We start from the raw sequence: 21,419 nt of genomic DNA on the forward strand, positions 1-21,419 counted from the left end.
CATTACTGCTTCCTAGTGACATGATAGGCTGCATTTTAATCAAGATTGGTGTATCCCACAAAATGGCTCCCTCCGTTGTGTTTCAGAAGAGGGTACATTTTAACATGAGCTTCAGTAATCTAATGCTTGCCTAGTCAACGGCGGATCTTAAAATAACATCCATAGACCACAGCGGATCAGTATCCTAAAGGAATTGTGCAGTCCACCTGTTATGTTCATTCAGGGTAACCTGATTGCCGTTCTTCTCTGTGAGTGCTCAGGAGATGCACAGACGAGTTTGAAAGCTTTTTTCTTTCAAATATCAACTGGGGCTCTATGAGCCGAACAACACCCAGGATCTTGTAATTGTGTTGTGTGCTCACCAGGCAACAGGCGACACAAAACCTGCCCTGAGTATCGCCCAACCCCTTCAATAAAATTCTTCCCATCTGTTATTAGCACAAAAGAACATTTATAAAGGAATACAATCCCTTTCTCCAAAGCCCTTAATTTTATGGCCTACAGAATATTTATTTATTTATTTTAAAGTTTAAGGTATCTGGTGTAGCAGCTTATTATTATTACTATTATTATTATTATTATTATTATTATTATTATGCATGATTTATAAAGCACCAGCAGGTAAACTAATTTGCGGTCTCCGCTCCATCCCTCCCGCCCCAGCACACTTCTTCCGCCCCAGTCAAAGAACTACCTCAGCAGCTGGTCTAATTTAGGTGGTGGTGCAGCCTAGATGAGTAGGCCCTAGCTTTGGCCTACATAAATACAACACTCTGGCCAAGTCTCACAAGCGGTCTATTAATACTAATTTGGTCTGCATGTAGGCCCTGATGGTCGTAAATGCCGTTGCAGTGGCTATTCCCAATGCAGGGGGATTTGTATTGATACGTAATAGACATCTCCGATCTAGCCCTTTAGTGAAGGAAATTGTAACCATCTGACCATCGTTTGACTAAACCCTGTGGTCGTGCAGCACGCTCGTCGGAAGTAAGATGGCGGAGCCATTTTTAGTGCGTGGATTGCAGTTACAGTCTGTGACACGCCTCCGAATCGGTCGCGTCAACCCCCGTTTACCACCCACAAACACCTCCTGACTGTCGATCGTGAGTAAATCCCCACTACGACTGACATCACAAGACACAAGGGCAGTGCCACTTCAGTGCATGCGCAGCAGCCAGAAATCGCTCCACTGCAGCAGGCATCGAAATGGGATCTATTTCTGAATCAGGCCTATAGACCTGCGTCAGGCAAAAGTGGTCCAAATCTACAGGATTACCTGGCAATAATTGCAGCTGCAGAGCCTACTTAAGCCAGCGTCTTTGGCCTACACATACTGAGACACTGGTACTTCCATTTTTGCAAATATTTGACTAAAGGGGGGTACTCTCGGAGCGATAATCTAAGCAATCTGACTAGAATGCTTAGATTTTAAGCACGATCGCTCCGTGTGTACCCCACTACAGCGATAGCGATGCGCCGCCCCGCGCATCGCTATCGCTGCTGCTAGATTGGCCTGCATGCAGGCTCAATCTAGGAGGTCGCTCATTTCACCCCCTGGGTGAAGTGAGCGGCCCCCCTGCACGCTCAGCACACATCGCGCTGTGCTGAGCGGGGGGAGAGATGTGTGCTGAGCGGTTCGCTCAGCACACATCTCTCCCTAGATCTGCCCGTGAATACGGGCCTTTATACATCTTCTTTTGTTTATAAATGCATGGCGGCAACTTATTCATACTTCCACGCCCATTTTTTACCTCATATTTCTTTATTGTACATCCAAGGGAAGAGATAAGATGGTAAATAATGAAACATGACATTATTTATAGAAAACCTTGGCTACAATGAGCTGGTTTGCTTCACACAATAACAATAGATAATACGGTAAACTGTATTTTGCAGCATCTTTTGTAGATGCCTGAGAACACATTGTTAAAGGAGAATTACCGCAGTAATATCATTTATTTCACGGTGATTGGTGCTATTGCTTGTCAGGTATTTAATACTTTCTATATATTAAATAGCGAAATTGCAAGTTTTTCTTCCCCTTTAATTGTGTGTTAGTGCCTCAGCACAGGCATCAGACTTAACCGTAAGACTACCTCGCCACCTAGTGACTGAAGAGGGTTACTGCATTATTATAATCTCTGACTGAGGGGCCTCTGTTGTACAGCCAATTATTTGCAAGCTCCAGAAAAGCAAGCTTGGAGCCTTACCTGAGTAACTGCTGATCTGTATCCAATGGTTGAATCTTTGTACGCAAGCGACGGGACAGAGATGCCGATCATGGGCGTCTCTGTATAACTCCCGGCGGCTGCGACATTTGCATATTTTCAGATGCCCGCTGCATACAAATTGGCAGCTGCAAATGCATTTGCGTACATTGGGTATGATTCATGTTTGTAAGTAAAGCAAAAAAAAAAAGCATGTAACCTTGTGTCTGGACCAAACCATGTTGCCATGCAAGGGGAGCAAATACATTTATATATTTTCCATGCAGGGTAAACACTGGCTGCGTTTGCATGTAACCCACGAATGTTAGACAGCTTTATTGTTACAGTGCAATTTAGATTTCAGTTTGTACACACCCTGCCCAATCTAACTCTGCACATGTTACATCTGCCCCACTTGAAGTGCAACATAGCTTTGCCCAGTTGCTTGCTTTTTTGCTTTACTTACAAACATGACCCATTGTGCTTATGTTTTGAACAGGTGATGTTTTACGGGGGGAAAAACTGACCTACATGTTCTCATTACCCCACATACTTTCCTATAACAAAGGGCAACAAATATGTACAGCAGATTCTGGATTGGGAGCAAAGCAAAAAGGAGCAAGTAACTTTGCACCTGGGAAAAACCATGTTGCACTGCGAGTGGGGCAGATGTACCGTAACATGTACGGAGAGATTAGATTGGGAGGGGTGTGTCCAAACCATACTTGCCTAGTCTCCCGGAAAGGCCAGGGAGGCTCCCAAAAATCTGGTGGCACTCCTGGCGCCCCAGAGAAGTGGGCAAGTCTCCCGCATGCCGCTAACCCCCTGCCACATCCCACTTCTCGCCTAATCCCCTCGCTCACCGCAGCTGCACAGCATCTTGTCACTCAAGAGGGCGGGGCGATGACGCAGTTTGCGCTAAATTGCGTCATCTTAGCCCGCCCCCTCACTTTACAATGCCGGTAATGTTGGCATTGTAAAGCAGGGGCGGGACTACGATGACGCGATCGCGTCACCATGCTCCCGTACCGCATACTCCACACCCCTTCCTATGTGACCTGGCTGCTCCCTCCCGGAGGGAGCAACCAAAATGCAGGCAAGTATGGTACAAACTCACATCTGAATTGCAGTGTAGCAATATAGCTGTAGTGTTGACGCTAGGCTGTTTTAGCAGGGCGCCGTGCCCTGCCTGATTTTTTTTAAAGGCAAAATCCGCCCTGCTCTTTTTGCGGCGCCGTGCTAAACATCCTTCCCGCTTCCTGCTCGCCCAGCGTGTATAGATGGCATGCGCACAGCATCCATTCACGCTACGAGAGAGCGCTTGGGGGAAGCCCAGGATCTCCGTAGGTGCTAGGCATAGTGACGCCGCCAGCCACCCACGCCCCCTTTAGTGACACCGCCAGCCGCCCACGCTTCCTTTAGCGCTGCCGCCGCCCGCCCGTGCCTCCTTTAGTGATGCCGCCACCTGCAATTTGCATAGTGACGCCCCGTTTTCAGAAGCGTGCACAAGTGCCCCCACAGACTGGCGCCCTGCCCTCAAAAATTCCTAGGGGGAACACTGTAGCTGTCCAGTATGTGTGAGCTACATGCACAAACAGCCAGTATTTATCCTGCATGCAAGAATAATAAATGTATTTGTACCTCGTGCATCGCAACATGGTTTGTGGCAGATACAGGTACCTGCTTTTTTTCCCGCCTCAGAATCCGCCTCCTTCATCAGATACTTTCAGATGAGTGACAGAAAGACTGTGAAGATTGGCTCTATAGGGAGAAACAAAAATTCGGGACTTATCCAATGTTCTATTACAGAAGGTAGTGGACTGGACTCCATAGAGTCTCTGCTATTGCTTTTACTTGCATTACTGAAGCCTCATTGTAGAGCTGGGTTAGTTTTCCTGCGGTATAATGCCCTCTGACTCTAAGCTGTGCACAGTGCGGCATTACCCATCTCCTGCCCTGACAGCAGGGTGAGGCGCCGCGCACAACAGGAGGGACACAGTCAGCCTAGCAGCGCAATGAGCAATTTTTTCCTCCCCTTGGTTTGTGTAATAAATTCTTTTCACTCGGTGATTGTGTGACAAGGCTCCAAGCAGCGTGTCACTTGGTTATGTGGTGTGAGCTGGCAGATCTGTAACAAATCAGACATTTCCTTTCATGAGTCTCAACTTGCACTCGACTGATCAAAGCTCCCATCTGGTTGCTAGGGGATACAGCACGTGCACCATTTGCACCTTGTTATTACATAACCTTTTTTTTTTGTCAGAGCTTTGAGTAGTCCTTACATGTCACTATGGTAACAGCAAAGCCTGCTGGTCTAAGGTGGCATTAGCGTATCCGAGAACCTCCGTTTTACCCTTCACAAGCCTGAGCGGGAAAAAAATGGTCTGGATACAAAGGATTTTCAGAACAACAACTGCAGCTATTGCAATAATTATTATAATTACAGCGCGCCCTTTATATTATGCCGTTAAAGCACGATTACAGCCCAAACCATTTTCTCTGTACAAGATTTTGTCTCCTAGTTGGAATAGAAGATTGATGGGGTTAAGGGCTCCACTCATGCAATGATTTGTCTGGTGCAGTGTGATCATAGTTGGTGACATCATAAGTTATTGCTCCATGTACAGCACATTAATGAGCCAAAGGGATGCAACCAGCCCCAAAAGATCGGAGCCACATGATCATCCGAGTCTGATCCTTTCTGATTGCCCGCTACTTGTACCGCTGTGTGCGTGGGCTTTAATCAGTCTTTTTACCGTGCATGCTAAAAAGCTCAAGTATCATATTTAGATTGTTCCGTGTGTGCACAAACCACTCAGTTGCAAGACTGTTTATGAAATAAGTCATTCAGTTAAAATGCATGCTGTTGCAATTGTGGCCAGCTTAAGGCCTCCTACAATGGCATCAAAATATATACTTTACCTTGCTGTTCTTAGCTCTAGTAGAATCATGGACACAGCATGAGACTCTAACACATTGATTCTAATCGCTGCTTTTGGGTTGTGATGCAGTTTTTCTTAAACCTACTCTAAAAGTACGGGGGGATCAGAGGGGGGCTTCTGGGATTAGAGGGGCGAGAGGTTTGTGGGGCATCTGTGATCAGAAGGGAGAGGAGTTTAGGGATGTCTGTTGGATCAGTAGGTTGCGTAGTTTGGGGCATCTGGGATCAGAGGTGTGAGGAGTTGGAGGACACCTGTGTATTCAGAGGGGTGAGAGTTTGGGGTACCTCTGTGAGATCAGTTGGGCGAGGAGTTTGGGGATATATCTGTGATCAGAGGTTGGGGAGTTGGAGGACGTCTGTGGGATCAGAGAGGCGTGGGGAAGTCTGTAATCAGTGGGGGCAAGGATTTGGGGGATGTCTGTAATCAGTGGGGATAGGAGTTGGGGGATGTCTGTGGGGTCAGTGGGCAAGGAGTTAGACATCTGTGGTGTGAGGAGTTGGGGTACATCTGTGGGATCAGTAAGTTGAGTAATTGGGGGACGTCTGTGGGATAAGTGGGGTGAGAAGTTGGGTGACGTTCGTGGGATCAGTGGGGATAGGAGTTGGATGATGTCTGTGGGATCAGAGGGGCAAGGGGACGTCTGTGTCATCAGTGCGGTGAGTAGTTAGGTTATGTCTGTGGGGTAAGGAGATGGGGGACGTCTGTGTAATCAGTGGGGCAGGGAGTTGGGGGACGTCTGTGAGATCAGTTGGGCGAGCAGTTTGGGTATATATATATGTGATCAAAGGGTTGAGGCGTTGGAGGACGTCTGTGGGATCAGTGGGGCAGGGAGTTGGGGGACCTCTGTGAGATCAGTTGGGCGAGCAGTTTGGGTATATATATATGTGATCAAAGGGTTGAGGCGTGGGGACGTCTGTAATCAGTGGGGGCAAGGATTTGGGGGATGTCTGTAATCAGTGGGGCAAGGAGTTGGGGGATGTCTGTGGGGTCAGTGGGCAAGGAGTTGAACATTGTGGTGTGCGGAGTTGGGGTACATCTGTGGGATCAGTAAGTTGAGTAATTGGGGGACGTCTGTGGGATAAGTGGGGTGAGAAGTTGGGTGACGTTCGTGGGATCAGTGGGGATAGGAGTTGGAGGATGTCTGTGGGATCAGAGGGGCAAAGGGACGTCGTGTCATCAGTGCGGTGAGTAGTTAGGTTATGTCTGTGGGGTAAGGAGTTGGGGGACGTCTGTGTAATCAGTGGGGCAGAGACTTGGGGGACGTCTGTGAGATCTGTTGGGGGAGCAGTTTGGGTATATATATATATATATGTGATCAAAGGGTTGAGGCGTTGGGGGACGTCTGTGTAATCAGTGGGGCAGGGAGTTGGGGGACCTCTGTGAGATCAGTTGGGGGAGCAGTTTGGGTATATATGTGATCAAAGGGTTGAGGAGTTGGAGGACGTCTGGGATCAGTGGGGCAGGGAGTTGGGGGACCTCTGTGAGATCAGTTGGGCGAGCAGTTTGGGTATATATATATGTGATCAAAGGGTTGAGGCGTGGGGACGTCTGTAATCAGTGGGGGCAAGGATTTGGGGGATGTCTGTAATCAGTGGGGCAAGGAGTTGGGGGATGTCTGTGGGGTCAGTGGGCAAGGAGTTGGACATTGTGGTGTGCGGAGTTGGGGTACATCTGTGGGATCAGTAAGTTGAGTAATTGGGGGACGTCTGTGGGATAAGTGGGGTGAGAAGTTGGGTGACGTTCGTGGGATCAGTGGGGATAGGAGTTGGAGGATGTCTGTGGGATCAGAGGGGCAAGGGGACGTCTGTGTCATCAGTGCGGTGAGTAGTTAGGTTATGTCTGGGGTAAGGAGTTGGGGGACGTCTGTAATCAGTGGGGCAGGGAGTTGGGGGACCTCTGTGGGATCAGTTGGGCGAGGAGTTTGGGGATATATCTGTGATCAGAGGGTTGAGGAGTTGGAGGACGTCTGTGGGATCAGAGATGCGTGGGGACGTCTGTAATCAGTGGGGTAAGGAGTTGGGGGACGTCTGTGTAATCAGTGGGGCAGGGAGTTGGGGGACGTCTGTGTAATCAGAGGGGTGAGAGTTTGGGGTACCTCTGTGGGATCAGTTGGGCGAGGAGTTTGGGGATATATCTGTGATCAGAGGGTTGAGGAGTTGGAGGACGTCTGTGGGATCAGAGAGGCGTGGGGAAGTCTGTAATCAGTGGGGGCAAGGAGTTGGGGGATGTCTGTGGGGTCAGTGGGCAAGGAGTTAGACATCTGTGGTGTGAGGAGTTGGGGTACATCTGTGGGATCAGTAAGTTGAGTAATTGGGGGACGTCTGTGGGATAAGTGGGGTGAGAAGTTGGGTGACGTTCGTGGGATCAGTGGGGATAGGAGTTGGATGATGTCTGTGGGATCAGAGGGGCAAGGGGACGTCTGTGTCATCAGTGCGGTGAGTAGTTAGGTTATGTCTGTGGGGTAAGGAGATGGGGGACGTCTGTGTAATCAGTGGGGCAGGGAGTTGGGGGACGTCTGTGAGATCAGTTGGGCGAGCAGTTTGGGTATATATATATGTGATCAAAGGGTTGAGGCGTTGGAGGACGTCTGTGGGATCAGTGGGGCAGGGAGTTGGGGGACCTCTGTGAGATCAGTTGGGCGAGCAGTTTGGGTGTATATATATGTGATCAAAGGGTTGAGGCGTGGGGACGTCTGTAATCAGTGGGGGCAAGGATTTGGGGGATGTCTGTAATCAGTGGGGCAAGGAGTTGGGGGATGTCTGTGGGGTCAGTGGGCAAGGCGTTGAACATTGTGGTGTGCGGAGTTGGGGTACATCTGTGGGATCAGTAAGTTGAGTAATTGGGGGACGTCTGTGGGATAAGTGGGGTGAGAAGTTGGGTGACGTTCGTGGGATCAGTGGGGATAGGAGTTGGAGGATGTCTGTGGGATCAGAGGGGCAAAGGGACGTCGTGTCATCAGTGCGGTGAGTAGTTAGGTTATGTCTGTGGGGTAAGGAGTTGGGGGACGTCTGTGTAATCAGTGGGGCAGGGAGTTGGGGGATGTCTGTGAGATCTGTTGGGGGAGCAGTTTGGGTATATATATATATATATATGTGATCAAAGGGTTGAGGCGTTGGAGGACGTCTGTGGGATCAGTGGGGCAGGGAGTTGGGGGACCTCTGTGAGATCAGTTGGGCGAGCAGTTTGGGTATATATATATGTGATCAAAGGGTTGAGGCGTGGGGACGTCTGTAATCAGTGGGGGCAAGGATTTGGGGGATGTCTGTAATCAGTGGGGATAGGAGTTGGGGGATGTCTGTGGGGTCAGTGGGCAAGGAGTTGAACATTGTGGTGTGCGGAGTTGGGGTACATCTGTGGGATCAGTTAGTTGAGTAATTGGGGGACGTCTGTGGGATAAGTGGGGTGAGAAGTTGGGTGACGTTCGTGGGATCAGTGGGGATAGGAGTTGGAGGATGTCTGTGGGATCAGAGGGGCAAAGGAACGTCGTGTCATCAGTGCGGTGAGTAGTTAGGTTATGTCTGTGGGGTAAAGAGTTGGGGGACGTCTGTGTAATCAGTGGGGCAGGGAGTTGGGGGACGTCTGTGAGATCAGTTGGGGGAGCAGTTTGGGTATATATGTGATCAAAGGGTTGAGGAGTTGGAGGACGTCTGGGATCAGTGGGGCAGGGAGTTGGGGGACCTCTGTGAGATCAGTTGGGCGAGCAGTTTGGGTATATATATATGTGATCAAAGGGTTGAGGCGTGGGGACGTCTGTAATCAGTGGGGGCAAGGATTTGGGGGATGTCTGTAATCAGTGGGGCAAAGAGTTGGGGGATGTCTGTGGGGTCAGTGGGCAAGGAGTTGGACATTGTGGTGTGCGGAGTTGGGGTACATCTGTGGGATCAGTAAGTTGAGTAATTGGGGGACGTCTGTGGGATAAGTGGGGTGAGAAGTTGGGTGACGTTCGTGGGATCAGTGGGGATAGGAGTTGGAGGATGTCTGTGGGATCAGAGGGGCAAGGGGACGTCTGTGTCATCAGTGCGGTGAGTAGTTAGGTTATGTCTGGGGTAAGGAGTTGGGGGACGTCTGTAATCAGTGGGGCAGGGAGTTGGGGGACCTCTGTGGGATCAGTTGGGCGAGGAGTTTGGGGATATATCTGTGATCAGAGGGTTGAGGAGTTGGAGGACGTCCGTGGGATCAGAGATGCGTGGGGACGTCTGTAATCAGTGGGGTAAGGAGTTGGGGGACGTCTGTGTAATCAGTGGGGCAGGGAGTTGGGGGACGTCTGTGTAATCAGAGGGGTGAGAGTTTGGGGTACCTCTGTGGGATCAGTTGGGCGAGGAGTTTGGGGATATATCTGTGATCAGAGGGTTGAGGAGTTGGAGGACGTCTGTGGGATCAGAGAGGCGTGGGGAAGTCTGTAATCAGTGGGGGCAAGGAGTTGGGGGATGTCTGTGGGGTCAGTGGGCAAGTAGTTAGACATCTGTGGTGTGAGGAGTTGGGGTACATCTGTGGGATCAGTAAGTTGAGTAATTGGGGGACGTCTGTGGGATAAGTGGGGTGAGAAGTTGGGGGACGTTTGTGGGATCAGTGGGGATAGGAGTTGGAGGATGTCTGTGGGATCAGAGGGGCAAGGGGACGTCTGTGTCATCAGTGCGGTGAGTAGTTAGGTTATGTCTGTGGGGTAAGGAGATGGGGGACGTCTGTGTAATCAGTGGGGCATGGAGTTGGGGGACCTCTGTGAGATCAGTTGGGCCAGCAGTTTGGGTATATATATATGTGATCAAAGGGTTGAGGCGTGGGGACGTCTGCAATCAGTGGGGGCAAGGATTTGGGGGATGTCTGTAATCAGTGGGGCAAGGAGTTGGGGGATGTCTGTGGGGTCAGTGGGCAAGGAGTTGGACATTGTGGTGTGCGGTGTTGGGGTACATCTGTGGGATCAGTAAGTTGAGTAATTGGGGGACGTCTGTGGGATAAGTGGGGTGAGAAGTTGGGTGACGTTCGTGGGATCAGTGGGGATAGGAGTTGGAGGATGTCTGTGGGATCAGAGGGGCAAGGGGACGTCTGTGTCATCAGTGCGGTGAGTAGTTAGGTTATGTCTGTGGGGTAAGGAGTTGGGGGACATCTGTAATCAGTGGGGCAGGGAGTTGGGGGACCTCTGTGGGATCAGTTGGGCGAGGAGTTTGGGGATATATCTGTGATCAGAGGGTTGAGGAGTTGGAGGACGTCTGGGATCAGAGATGCGTGGGGACGTCTGTAATCAGTGGGGTAAGGAGTTGGGGGACCTCTGTGGGATCAGTGTGGGGGAAGAGTTGGACATCTGTGGGATCAGTGGGGTGAGGAGTTTTGGGGCGTCTGTGGAATCAGTGAGACGAGGAGTTGGGGGACATCCGTGGGGTGAAGAGTTGGTGGACATCTGTGTGGTCAGTGGGGCAAGGAGTTGGGGGCACCTGTATCAGTTCAAGGATGTCTGTAATCAGTGAGGCAAGGAGTTGGGGGATGTCTATAATCAGTGGAGTGAGGATATGGGGGAACATCTGTGAAGTCAGTGGGCACGAAGTTAGGGGATATCTGTGGGGTCATTAGGGTAAGGAGTTGAGGTTTGTCTGGGGTCAGTAGTGCAAGGAGTTGGAGGCTGTGTAACTAGTGGTGTAAGTAGCTGGAGGACATCTGTGGGGTCAGTGGGTTGAGGAGTTGGCGGACATCTCTGGGGTCAGTGGGGTAAGGAGTTGGGGGACATCTGTGGGGTAAATGTGAGGGGGGGGTTGATTACGCTTGCTGCAGAAGGAAGGGGGTGGGGTGTTCATGTTACAATATGAAAGTGCTGTTTGTTAATTTCTATACATAAGATACACATTTGGAGCGATCCCCAGATACACCTGTACATTGCAGCAGTAGATGGGCGATGATGGTGACTGACATCAGTAACCCTATTTAGCGGCTTCCGGTTATCTGATTGCGCAGTGACCCCTCGGTCTGATAATACTTCTATCATTAGCGCCACGGCTATATTATACCAGATTGCAGCTTCCTCACACGGCCGTAACGCTGTCTCATTCACACTACTGCAGGAATCAGGATTTCCATTTTATTTTTAAAAGGGCTTAACATTGAGAAGCGCTCAACCCGGCATAGGCACAGCATGATACTCTTCTTTCTGCATGTGACTTTATCTACTGACACTTGGAGGGCACAGGCGTTCCCCTCTGAGCCCATAGGCCTGTCTGTAATACGTACAGTGAAACCTTGGCAGTCACACGCTCTGACGTTACATGTCTGCATTTATTAAGAAGAGGCAGAAGGGCTGCATGGTCGAGCTCAAATCAATTATATACCAAACCTCAGGGGGGAAAGGTGGCTGTAGAAGATTATAGCCTATTTCCTTATAATTCACATCCGCGGACAATCTCTAACATATTATCTGTGTAAGAAGTCATCAGCTCCAGTCACGGCTGTGGCAGGTAACGAGTCTGTACAAAGCAACGTTCCCAGGCTCGGTTATTGCTGCTGCATCACATGACTGTCCATCAATCTCCCCCGCAGCACCCTAGTTCAGAAATAAATCCAGGACAGTATATGTCATGTATAGTTTAAAGGATAAGTGATTAGATGTGCAAAATAGTCCATATTTAACTATAGGTTAGATACTCTCTGCTAATGCACAACGACTTTCCTGCCTACGGATTACTTCCTCCCACTCCTACCTCCAAGATTTTTCACGTGCTGCTCCAGTTCTCTGAAATTCCCTTCCTCTCCCCCTCAGACTCTCCACCTCTCTACAAAACTTCAAGCGGGCTCTCAAGACCCACTTCTTCACCAAACCCAACCAAATCTCATCTTAACCCTCTGTTCTACGCTCTCTATGTACCCCATCTGTGTCACCCCTGTCTGTTTACCCCTCCCCTTTAGATTGTAAGCTCTCACGAGCAGGGCCCTCTTCCTCATGTGCTTATCCTTTGTCTTACTTTAATAATCTTCGACTGTACCACATCCAGCAGTCCTCTGCCACCTGATACTTATTCCAGTGTCATCTGCTGATGTAGTTATGTTTATTTACTGTACCCTGTACTTGTCCTATATTGTCATCAACTGTAAGTTGCTGTTTTCCTGTTTGATTATTTATGTGGTCTGTAATTGGGCGCTGCGGAACCCTTGTGGCGCCATATAAATAAAGGATAATAATAATAATACACTCTCTAGTAGAGTGCATCTAACAATACCCCTATGGATCATATCCCCCATCTTCAGGGAGCCAAATTAAACTCTATATCTACGTGGGGCCTAACCAAGGCTACAACATTGGATCTGAAGGGAATATAAGTCTTTGGGCTGGTGCCCGTCATGTACTTGCTTGGGCACGAAGCTAGCTGGCGTTAAGTTATCTATAACTCTGCCCCTGCCTGATTTCCGAAAAGCCAAAGAATGCGAGGTTTGGCTTTAATGAGCGGAATAAAACCCACGGCCCCTGAGACTCCTAGCTGTTACAGAAATTTACTTTATCCCTTTTCTTGAGCTGAAGAATGCAAAATGTGTCCCAGATACTAACCCCAAGGGAAGCCAGGGTAGTGTGCCTAGATCTGACACTGCGCCATTATAGCATTCAGATCAGATGGAATACACAGCGTACTGTTCTCTGGCTCACACGTAATAGCTAGTGGTGTGTCACACGGGTTCTGTAACCCATAGCAACCAATCATACTCCTCCTTAGACTAGATTGATGAACCCTGGCATCTGATTGGGAACCACTGCTGTAACCCGTAGTAACCACATAGGGTTGGTGGTCCAGGACCAAATTATTTATGGCCCATGTGATAGGCTAGACCAGTGGTGGTGACTGCCAATCAAAACATTTGTGGACAAACAAAAGCGCAGCCCTGACCACCTGACCTAACTGACCCTAAGGATGACAGGTAAGCACCATTCGCTGAATTTAATAAGTTCTGATACGTTTCTCAATAAAAAAATTATTTTGGCCTAAAGGTGCCGTGGATAAAATGAAGACAATATAGGGCGCTGGGGTTCCAGAAAGTTTGGGAACCACCATTACAGTATACTGTTGCTCTCCTCACCATGAAATGCCGTAAGCCTGGTCTACGTTGAACAAACAGATAACTTAATGGAATATTATAAAAATGGATAATTTATTTCTAGTGCTTTAATTCTGATGGTACCCAGTGGCGCATAGGACCTGCAACTTTTCATTTTTAATTCTACTTCTGAAAACAGGAAGACATCGGGGAAATAACTTCAGAAATGCATAAAATCAGCATCTCCAGTCTTGTCCGTAGTGTTGATGTTGCTAATTTCTTTTTATAAAATTCCATGAAGTTATCTGCATTATCTTATAGCTTTAGTTGAGTACTCGTACTGTACTTCTCTTTTCTCAGTGCCGTCACCTTTTGTCAGAGAAGAAAAGTGCGGTTTATTTGTACTGTTACTGCTGAACATTTTTGAGCTGTGATTTAGCATCATCGTACACCTTATCCCCCCCAGAGGATCACATAAATGCCACCGTCAGGTCGCACTTAGCCTTTTTTTTCCTCCTCCCCCTCCCCACAAAGTAGGTAGGTACACTGATCAGCCATGACATTAAAACCACTTGCCTAATATTGTGTAGGTCCTATTCATGCCACCAGAACAGCTCTAACCCGACGAGGCATGGACTCCACAAGCCCTCTGATGGTGTCCTGTGGTATCTGGTGCCGAGATGTTAGCATCAGACCCTTTAAGTCCTGTAAGTTGTGAGGTGGGGCCTCCAGGCTCAAACTGGGTTATTAAGCACATCGGACAGAGGCTCCATCATATTGAGATCTGGGGAATTTGGTGGCCTAGTCAACACCTTGATCTCTTTGTCATGTTCCTCACACTATTCCTGAACAATGTTCGCAGTGTGTCAGGGTGTATTATCCTGCTGTCATTAATGAATACCGCTACCGTGAAGGGGAGTATTGGGTCTTCAGCAATGTTTAGGTAGGTGGTGCATGTCAAAGTAAAAGCCACATAAATGCCAGGACCCAAGGTTTCCCAGCAGAACACTGCCCAGATCATCACACTGCCTCCGCAGACTTAGCTCCTTCCAGTAGTGCATTCTGGTGCCATCTCTTCACCAGGTAAATGACGCACACGCAAACGGCTGTCCACATGATGTAAAAGAAAACATGATTCATCAGTCCAAGCCACCGTCTTCCATTGCTCCATGGTCCATTTTTGATGCGCGTGCCCATTGTAGGTACTTTTGGCGATGGACAGGGCAGAATGGGCACTCTGACCGGTCTGCAGCTACACAGCCCCATATGCAGCAAGCTGCGATGCACTGTGTGTGTTCTGACACCTTTCTACCATAGCCTGCATTCACTTTTTAGCAATTTGTGTGGGATCTTCTGTGGGATAGGACCAGGCAGGCTAGCCTTCACTCCCCACATACATCAATGAGCCATTGGCACCTATGACTCTGTCACCAGTTGTCCTTCCTTGGACCACTTTTGGTAGGTACTAACCATTGCACACCGGGGACACCCCACAAGAACTGCTATTCTGGAGATGCCCTGACTCAGCGGTCTAGCCATCACAACTTGGCCTTTGTCAGAGTCACTCAGTCACTTGACCATTTTTCCTGCTTCAAGACTTCGCTTGCTGCCTGATATATCCCACCGCCATTGTAACAGGGTATTCCAGGGTAGGTAGTGTTTTCCACAGTAGACCATACTGTAGGTTAAGCTGTTGTGTGGCGTTTCACAGATATGGCTGCAGCTAAGGAGTCTGGGTAGCAGGGATGTAATAGCGGTAAATCGCCTGTGTGCTTGTCTTATTATTGTGCTTTAAGCTTATCCTAGAAAAACATGGCCGGTATAAAGGGTAAAAACTGACTATGCTCTCTGCTTTGCAGCTCTGTCCTAGGTGTCAGAAGCTGGGAGCTACCGTGGGATGCAACCACAAAGGATGCACACAGACCTACCACTACGTATGTGCCACGGAGGCAGGTGAGCACAGCCTTGCATTGTAATGGGGGATTTAATTCAAATGCTAATTGTTTCCTTATTTTTATAGTTTAACCTTTGAGAGTCATTTTCTATATTGTCGCTTTCCTCCCTCTCTCTGTGCACATCCAACTTGCATGTATAAACAGTATGCAAAGCAGTCTATCATGAGACCCTAGTGACATCACCTTGACACAAAGTAACCAACAAAATGGCTGCCTACACGGCAGCTAAATCAAGTGTGGGTTGTGTTTCTGTAAGATGGAGCTATTTTTCGGCCCAGAAATGTACTGATCTATGATTTGTCCAGTCATCGTTTAGCAGTGTCTCTATAGGAAACATATTTAGCCCGTGACCACCCTGGGTAGCCCACTGCTGATTTCCAGGAAGCAGCCATCTCTTCCTTTATTATGACTTGTCTGCTGCTTCCTGAATCCTCTGTGGGGAAATAGGCGGAATCCTGCCAGAAAGCATATTTACACCACATGTCATGCATAGCTCCCTTTGACCTAGGAAAATTGGTCCTGCGTGTTATAGAATTATTCTTTCTGTCAGATAGATTAATAAAAACCCAAAGCAAACCAGGAACTTTTATATGGGGAGGGAGGGGTAATTAAAAAGTAAGTATTGATTTATAGGCATGGAAAATGTGTTATAAATCAATATATTTTCAGGGTGATAAATCTTATGTTGGCAGACTGCTAATAAATTGGGGTTTACGGGGTACCCAGTCATGTGATCTAGAAAGCCTTCATGTACTAGGGTTATTATGTGATAATTGCTTATTTCATTATTAGATTCTGAGGTTTATATTTATATATATATATATATATATATTTTATTTTTTTTCTTCTTTATTCCAGGCTGCTTATTAAGTGAAGAGAACTTCTCATTAAGATGTCTCAAGCATAAGGTATACAATATTATTATTATTATTATCTCTTATTCATATGATGCCACCAAGTATATGTAGTGCTATACAATGAAAATTACATAAATACAATACTGTGTGAAAAGGGTAAACAGACGGCACAAGGGGAAAAAATCACACAGACGCAGTGCTTAAAGTGGTCCTACAGAGGTGGTGGAACTCACCCCCCACCCCACGGTGCCCATGTAACAAAGGTATTGCGGCGTGGTCTCAAAAAGAAAGGGGCGTGGTCACAGAATAGTAATAATGCCCACAGTAGTAGCACCCCTAATACACATAATGTCCACCGCAGTAGTGCCCCTTATGCAATGTCCACTGTACTGCTAGTGCCCCTTATATAGACCCCATAATAGTGGTGCCCCTTATGCAATGCCCGCAATAGTAGTGCCCCTTATGTCCCCAGGAGTGATGCCCCTTACGAAGTGCCCTCTTTACAATGCCCTCATTAGTAGTGCCCCCAGTAGTAATGCCCTTACTGGTAATGCGCCTGTGTAGTATTGCCCCCAGTAGTAAAGTTGCCTGTACTAATGCCCCCAGTCGTTTAGCCCCCTGTAGCTTAGCCCTAGTAGTTATGCCCCCAGTGGTAATGCCCCTGCAGTTATGACCCCAGTAGTTTACCCCCCCCCCCCCCTTTTAGTTTAGCCTCCCAGTGGTAATGCCCCCCTGTAGTTATGCCCCACTTGTAGTTACGCCCCCAGTAGTAATGGCCTCCTGTAGTTTGCCCCCAGAAGCTTGTCCCCTTGTAGTTTGCCCCAAATAGCTTGCCCCCTTGTAGTTACCCCCAGTAATAATGTCCCCCAGTAGTAATGCCCTCCTGTAGTTTGCCCCCAGTAGTTTGCCCCAGTAGTAATACCCCCCAGTAGTTTGCCCCCTGTAGATGCCCCCCCCCCAGTAGTTTGCCCCCAGTAGATGCCCCCCGTAGATGCGCCGCAAAGGAAGAAAACAATCACAATACTTATGGTGCCCCGCTCCCGCTTCCAGACACGCCTGCGTTTTTCCAGACACACCCTGAAAACGCTCAGTTGCCACCCACAAACGCCTTCTTCCTGTCACTCTCCTTGCGAACGCCCGTGCGAACGTATCCGTTGCAGATACCCATCGCTGAGCGGCGATCCACTTTGTACCAGTGCGATGCCGCATTGCGGTGCATACCCATGCAGAAGTGGAGATGTTGCCTGTAGCAACCAATTAGATTCTAGGAGGTGCTAGATAAATAATAAGTAGAATCTTAAAACCACACTTTAGTAAATATACCCCTTATAGTCTATGAGAACTTACTATTATTTGCATATGGCCTGCAGTTGCCACCTGTGAGGCGATACAGCCATCTTTCGGTACCTACAGTGGGTCAGACAGAATACTAATGAGGCCAGGTGGTGGACCCCCTCAGTCGGGGGGACTACCTTGGCCTTTCTGCACTGACATCAAGTAACATCGAGTTATTGTGCTGCATACGTTCGGCCTGTCCAGCTAACACATCTTCCTAGCGTGACCGCCATGAATGTGGCCAAACGCGACACAGATCACGGCGGCCTTGCTAAATGAATGGATGGCGGCTTGTGGGGCCGGTTGTAGTAGATGATTTGAATAGGGATGTGTTAAAGAGGAAATATTAATATATAGTTTTAATTCCATCAAGGATACCGCTGTTTGCTTTTAGACATCAGTCATTTACGAGTGTGGCTGCAGTTTTGTGTGAGAAGGGCAGTACTGACATTACTCTGTGAAATGCGTTAGTTTTTGAAGCTTTTTTACCACCCCAACTTGTGCCATTGTACCCACTAAGCAACAACACATCAACTCTATCACAGTCATCAAGTTGAAACCATTTTAGCGGACTAAGGGGGACATGTACTAAGCAGTGATAAAAGTGGAGAAGTGAGCCAGCTGAGAAGTTGCCCATGGCAACCAATCAGCTGCTCTGTATACGTTTATAGTATGCAAATTATAAATGTTACGTCAGTGTTGAGTGGTTGCCATGGGCAACTTCTCCACTGGCTCACTTCTCCACTTTTATCACTGCTTAGTACATGTCCCCCTAAATTTTAATCCTTCGTTTGATTTACTCCAGAATATCTCCATGCCCCAGCATTATGCCTGTGTCCCCTATGGAAGAAGAAAAGCATACTTACACCACAGCTCATAGTGCAGAAGGGGGGTCATGGACGCACAGTGTGACTGGCGCAGATGACAAAAAAACAGGCCCCCTAGGCTGCGGGCCCCAATATTCTGAACCCATTGTGTGTGACAATGAAACATGTTCATTGAATGTAATGACACGTCTAAGGCTCCGGGAGAGGCAGCCAGGTCGGAGTAGCAGGGGGCCGTGATGCAGCAGCGGGGTGTGGCGAGGATGGAGAATTACATTTAGAGGCGGGATTGGGGGCGTGACCACATGATTTTGTCACCGTGGCCCTGCGCCCTGTCTAGAAATGCTAATAAAATTGGCATAGCAAAGTAGGGGGCGGGGGCCGTGATGACGCGAATCGCATCATTTGACCCCCAGACCGCCCACTTCGAACTACGCCGTCGGGGAGGTTGCTAGGGGATACAGAGGGGGTGGGGGGGTTTGCGGGTGGCTGGCCGGGAGACTTGCCCACTCTTCCGGGAGGCCGGGAGCGCCACCTGATTTTCGGGAGCCTCCCGGCCATTCCTACCATATCTGTGGATCACTGCTGCTTCCAACCACAGCTGAATCAGGCCCCGTATGCAGGGTTTCGGCTTCTCCCTTATTAATTTATTGCATGTAGCATTTGACTGCACCACAGTATTTATTCATTTCTCTTCAATACCAGATGTGCCCAGTAAGTGGCAGTTTTGCACCTAATGTTGAAATTGATGTGGGCGGGGATGGGAGCAGAATTATACTGAGAAGTGTAATACAAATGACTGCAAAAATGGGAATTTAATCTGGTTGTCACTGTAATATGAAGCGCTAGAGTATCCGGAGCAATGTTTGTGTTACATTTATTTCTTAGTTTTTTATTTTTAATACATTTGTAAAAATTGTGTGTAGAATTTTGAGGGGAAAAAATAAGAATTTACTTACCGATAATTCTATTTCTCATAGTCCGTAGTGGATGCTGGGACTTCCGTAAGGACCATGGGGAATAGCGGCTCCGCAGGAGACTGGGCACAAAAGTAAAAGCTTTAGACTAGCTGGTGTGCACTGGCTCCTCCCCCTATGACCCTCCTCCAAGCCTCAGTTAGGATACTGTGCCCGGACGAGCGTACATAATAAGGAAGGATTTTGAATCCCGGGTAAGACTCATACCAGCCACACCAATCACACTGTACAACCTGTGATCTGAACCCAGTTAACAGTATGATAAACGTAGGAGCCTCTGAAAAGATGGCTCACAACAATAAACAACCCGATTTTTTTGTAACAATAACTATATACAAGTATTGCAGACAATCCGCACTTGGGATGGGCGCCCAGCATCCACTACGGACTATGAGAAATAGAATTATCGGTAAGTAAATTCTTATTTTCTCTGACGTCCTAGTGGATGCTGGGACTTCCGTAAGGACCATGGGGATTAAACCAAAGCTCCCAAACGGGCGGGAGAGTGCGGATGACTCTGCAGCACCGAATGAGAGAACTCCAGGTCCTCCTCAGCCAGGGTATCGAATTTGTAAAATTTTGCAAACGTGTTTGCCCCTGACCAAGTAGCTGCTCGGCAAAGTTGTAAAGCCGAGACCCCTCGGGCAGCCGCCCAAGATGAGCCCACTTTCCTTGTGGAATGGGCTTTAACAGATTTTGGCTGTGACAGTCCTGCCACAGAATGTGCAAGCTGAATTGTACTACAAATCCAACGAGCAATCGTCTGCTTAGAAGCAGGAGCACCCAGCTTGTTGGGTGCATACAGGATAAACAGCGAGTCAGATTTTCTGACTCCAGCCGTCCTGGAAACATATATTTTCAGGGCCCTGACTACGTCCAACAACTTGGAGTCCTCCAAGTCCCTAGTAGCCGCAGGCACCACAATAGGTTGGTTCATGTGAAACGCTGAAACCACCTTAGGGAGAAATTGAGGACGAGTCCTCAATTCTGCCCTGTCTGAATGAAAAATTAGGTAAGGGCTCTTATATGACAAAGCCGCCATTTCTGAGACACGCCTGGCTGACGCCAGAGCTAACAGCATGACCACCTTCCATGTGAGATATTTTAATTCCACAGTGGTGAGTGGTTCAAACCAATGTGATTTTAGGAACCCTAAAACTACATTGAGATCCCAAGGTGCCACTGGTGGCACAAAAGGAGGCTGTATATGCAGTACCCCCTTGACAAACGTCTGAACTTCAGGCACTGAAGCCAGTTCTTTCTGGAAGAAGATCGATAGGGCCGAAATTTGAACCTTAATGGATCCTAATTTTAGGCCCATAGACAGTCCTGCTTGCAGGAAACGACCCAGTTGAAATTCCTCTGTGGGGGCCTTCTTGGCCTCACACCACGCAACATATTTTCGCCAAATGCGGTGATAATGTTTCGCGGTTACATCCTTCCTGGCTTTGATCAGGGTAGGGATGACTTCATCTGGAATGCCTTTTTCCATCAGGATCCGGCGTTCAACCGCCATGCCGTCAAACGCAGCCGCGGTAAGTCTTGGAACAGACAAGGTCCCTGCTGGAGCAGGTCCTTTCTTAGAGGTAGAGGCCACGGGTCCTCCGTGAGCATCTCTTGCAGTTCCGGGTACCAAGTTCTTCTTGGCCAATCCGGAGCCACGAGTATAGTTCTTACTCCTCTCCTTCTTATGATTCTCAGTACTTTGGGTATGAGAGGCAGAGGAGGGAACACATACACCGACTGGTACACCCACGGTGTTACCAGAGCGTCCACCGCTATTGCCTGAGGGTCCCTTGACCTGGCGCAATATCTGTCCAGTTTTTTGTTGAGACGGGACGCCATCATGTCCACCTTTGGTTTTTCCCAACGGTTTACAATCACTTGAAAGACTTCTGGGTGAAGTCCCCACTCCCCCGGGTGGAGGTTGTGTCTGCTGAGGAAGTCTGCTTCCCAGTTGTCCACTCCCGGAATGAACACTGCTGACAGTGCCACCACATGATTTTCCGCCCAGCGAAGAATCCTTGCAGCTTCTGCCATTGCCCTCCTGCTTCTTGTGCCGCCCTGTCTGTTGACGTGGGCGACTGCCGTGATGTTGTCCGATTGGATCAATACCGACTGACCCTGAAGCAGAGGCCTTGCTTGACTTAGGGCATTGTAAATGGCCCTTCGTTCCAGGATATTTATGTGAAGAGACGTTTCCATGCTTGACCACAAGCCCTGGAAATTTCTTCCCTGTGTGACTGCTCCCCAGCCTCTCAGGCTGGCATCGGTGGTCACCAGCATCCAATCCTGAATGCCGAATCTGCGGCCCT

General features: G+C 48.5%; 1 protein-coding gene across 5 annotated transcripts in view; it reads left to right on the top strand.

Moving 5' to 3' along the window:
- Positions 1–21,419, top strand: part of RAI1 (retinoic acid induced 1) — a 231,859-nt gene that overhangs the window by 205,874 nt on the left and 4,566 nt on the right. For all 5 annotated transcript variants that reach the window (XM_063934842.1, XM_063934844.1, XM_063934841.1 and 2 more), the window contains 2 exons: positions 15,016–15,109; positions 15,970–16,019. In XM_063934842.1, coding sequence (XP_063790912.1) covers positions 15,016–15,109; positions 15,970–16,019 — 144 coding nt within the window. The remainder of the gene's footprint in view (positions 1–15,015; positions 15,110–15,969; positions 16,020–21,419) is intronic.

This window comes from Pseudophryne corroboree, chromosome 7, assembly GCF_028390025.1.
Source record: "Pseudophryne corroboree isolate aPseCor3 chromosome 7, aPseCor3.hap2, whole genome shotgun sequence".
Lineage (NCBI taxonomy): Eukaryota > Metazoa > Chordata > Amphibia > Anura > Myobatrachidae > Pseudophryne > Pseudophryne corroboree.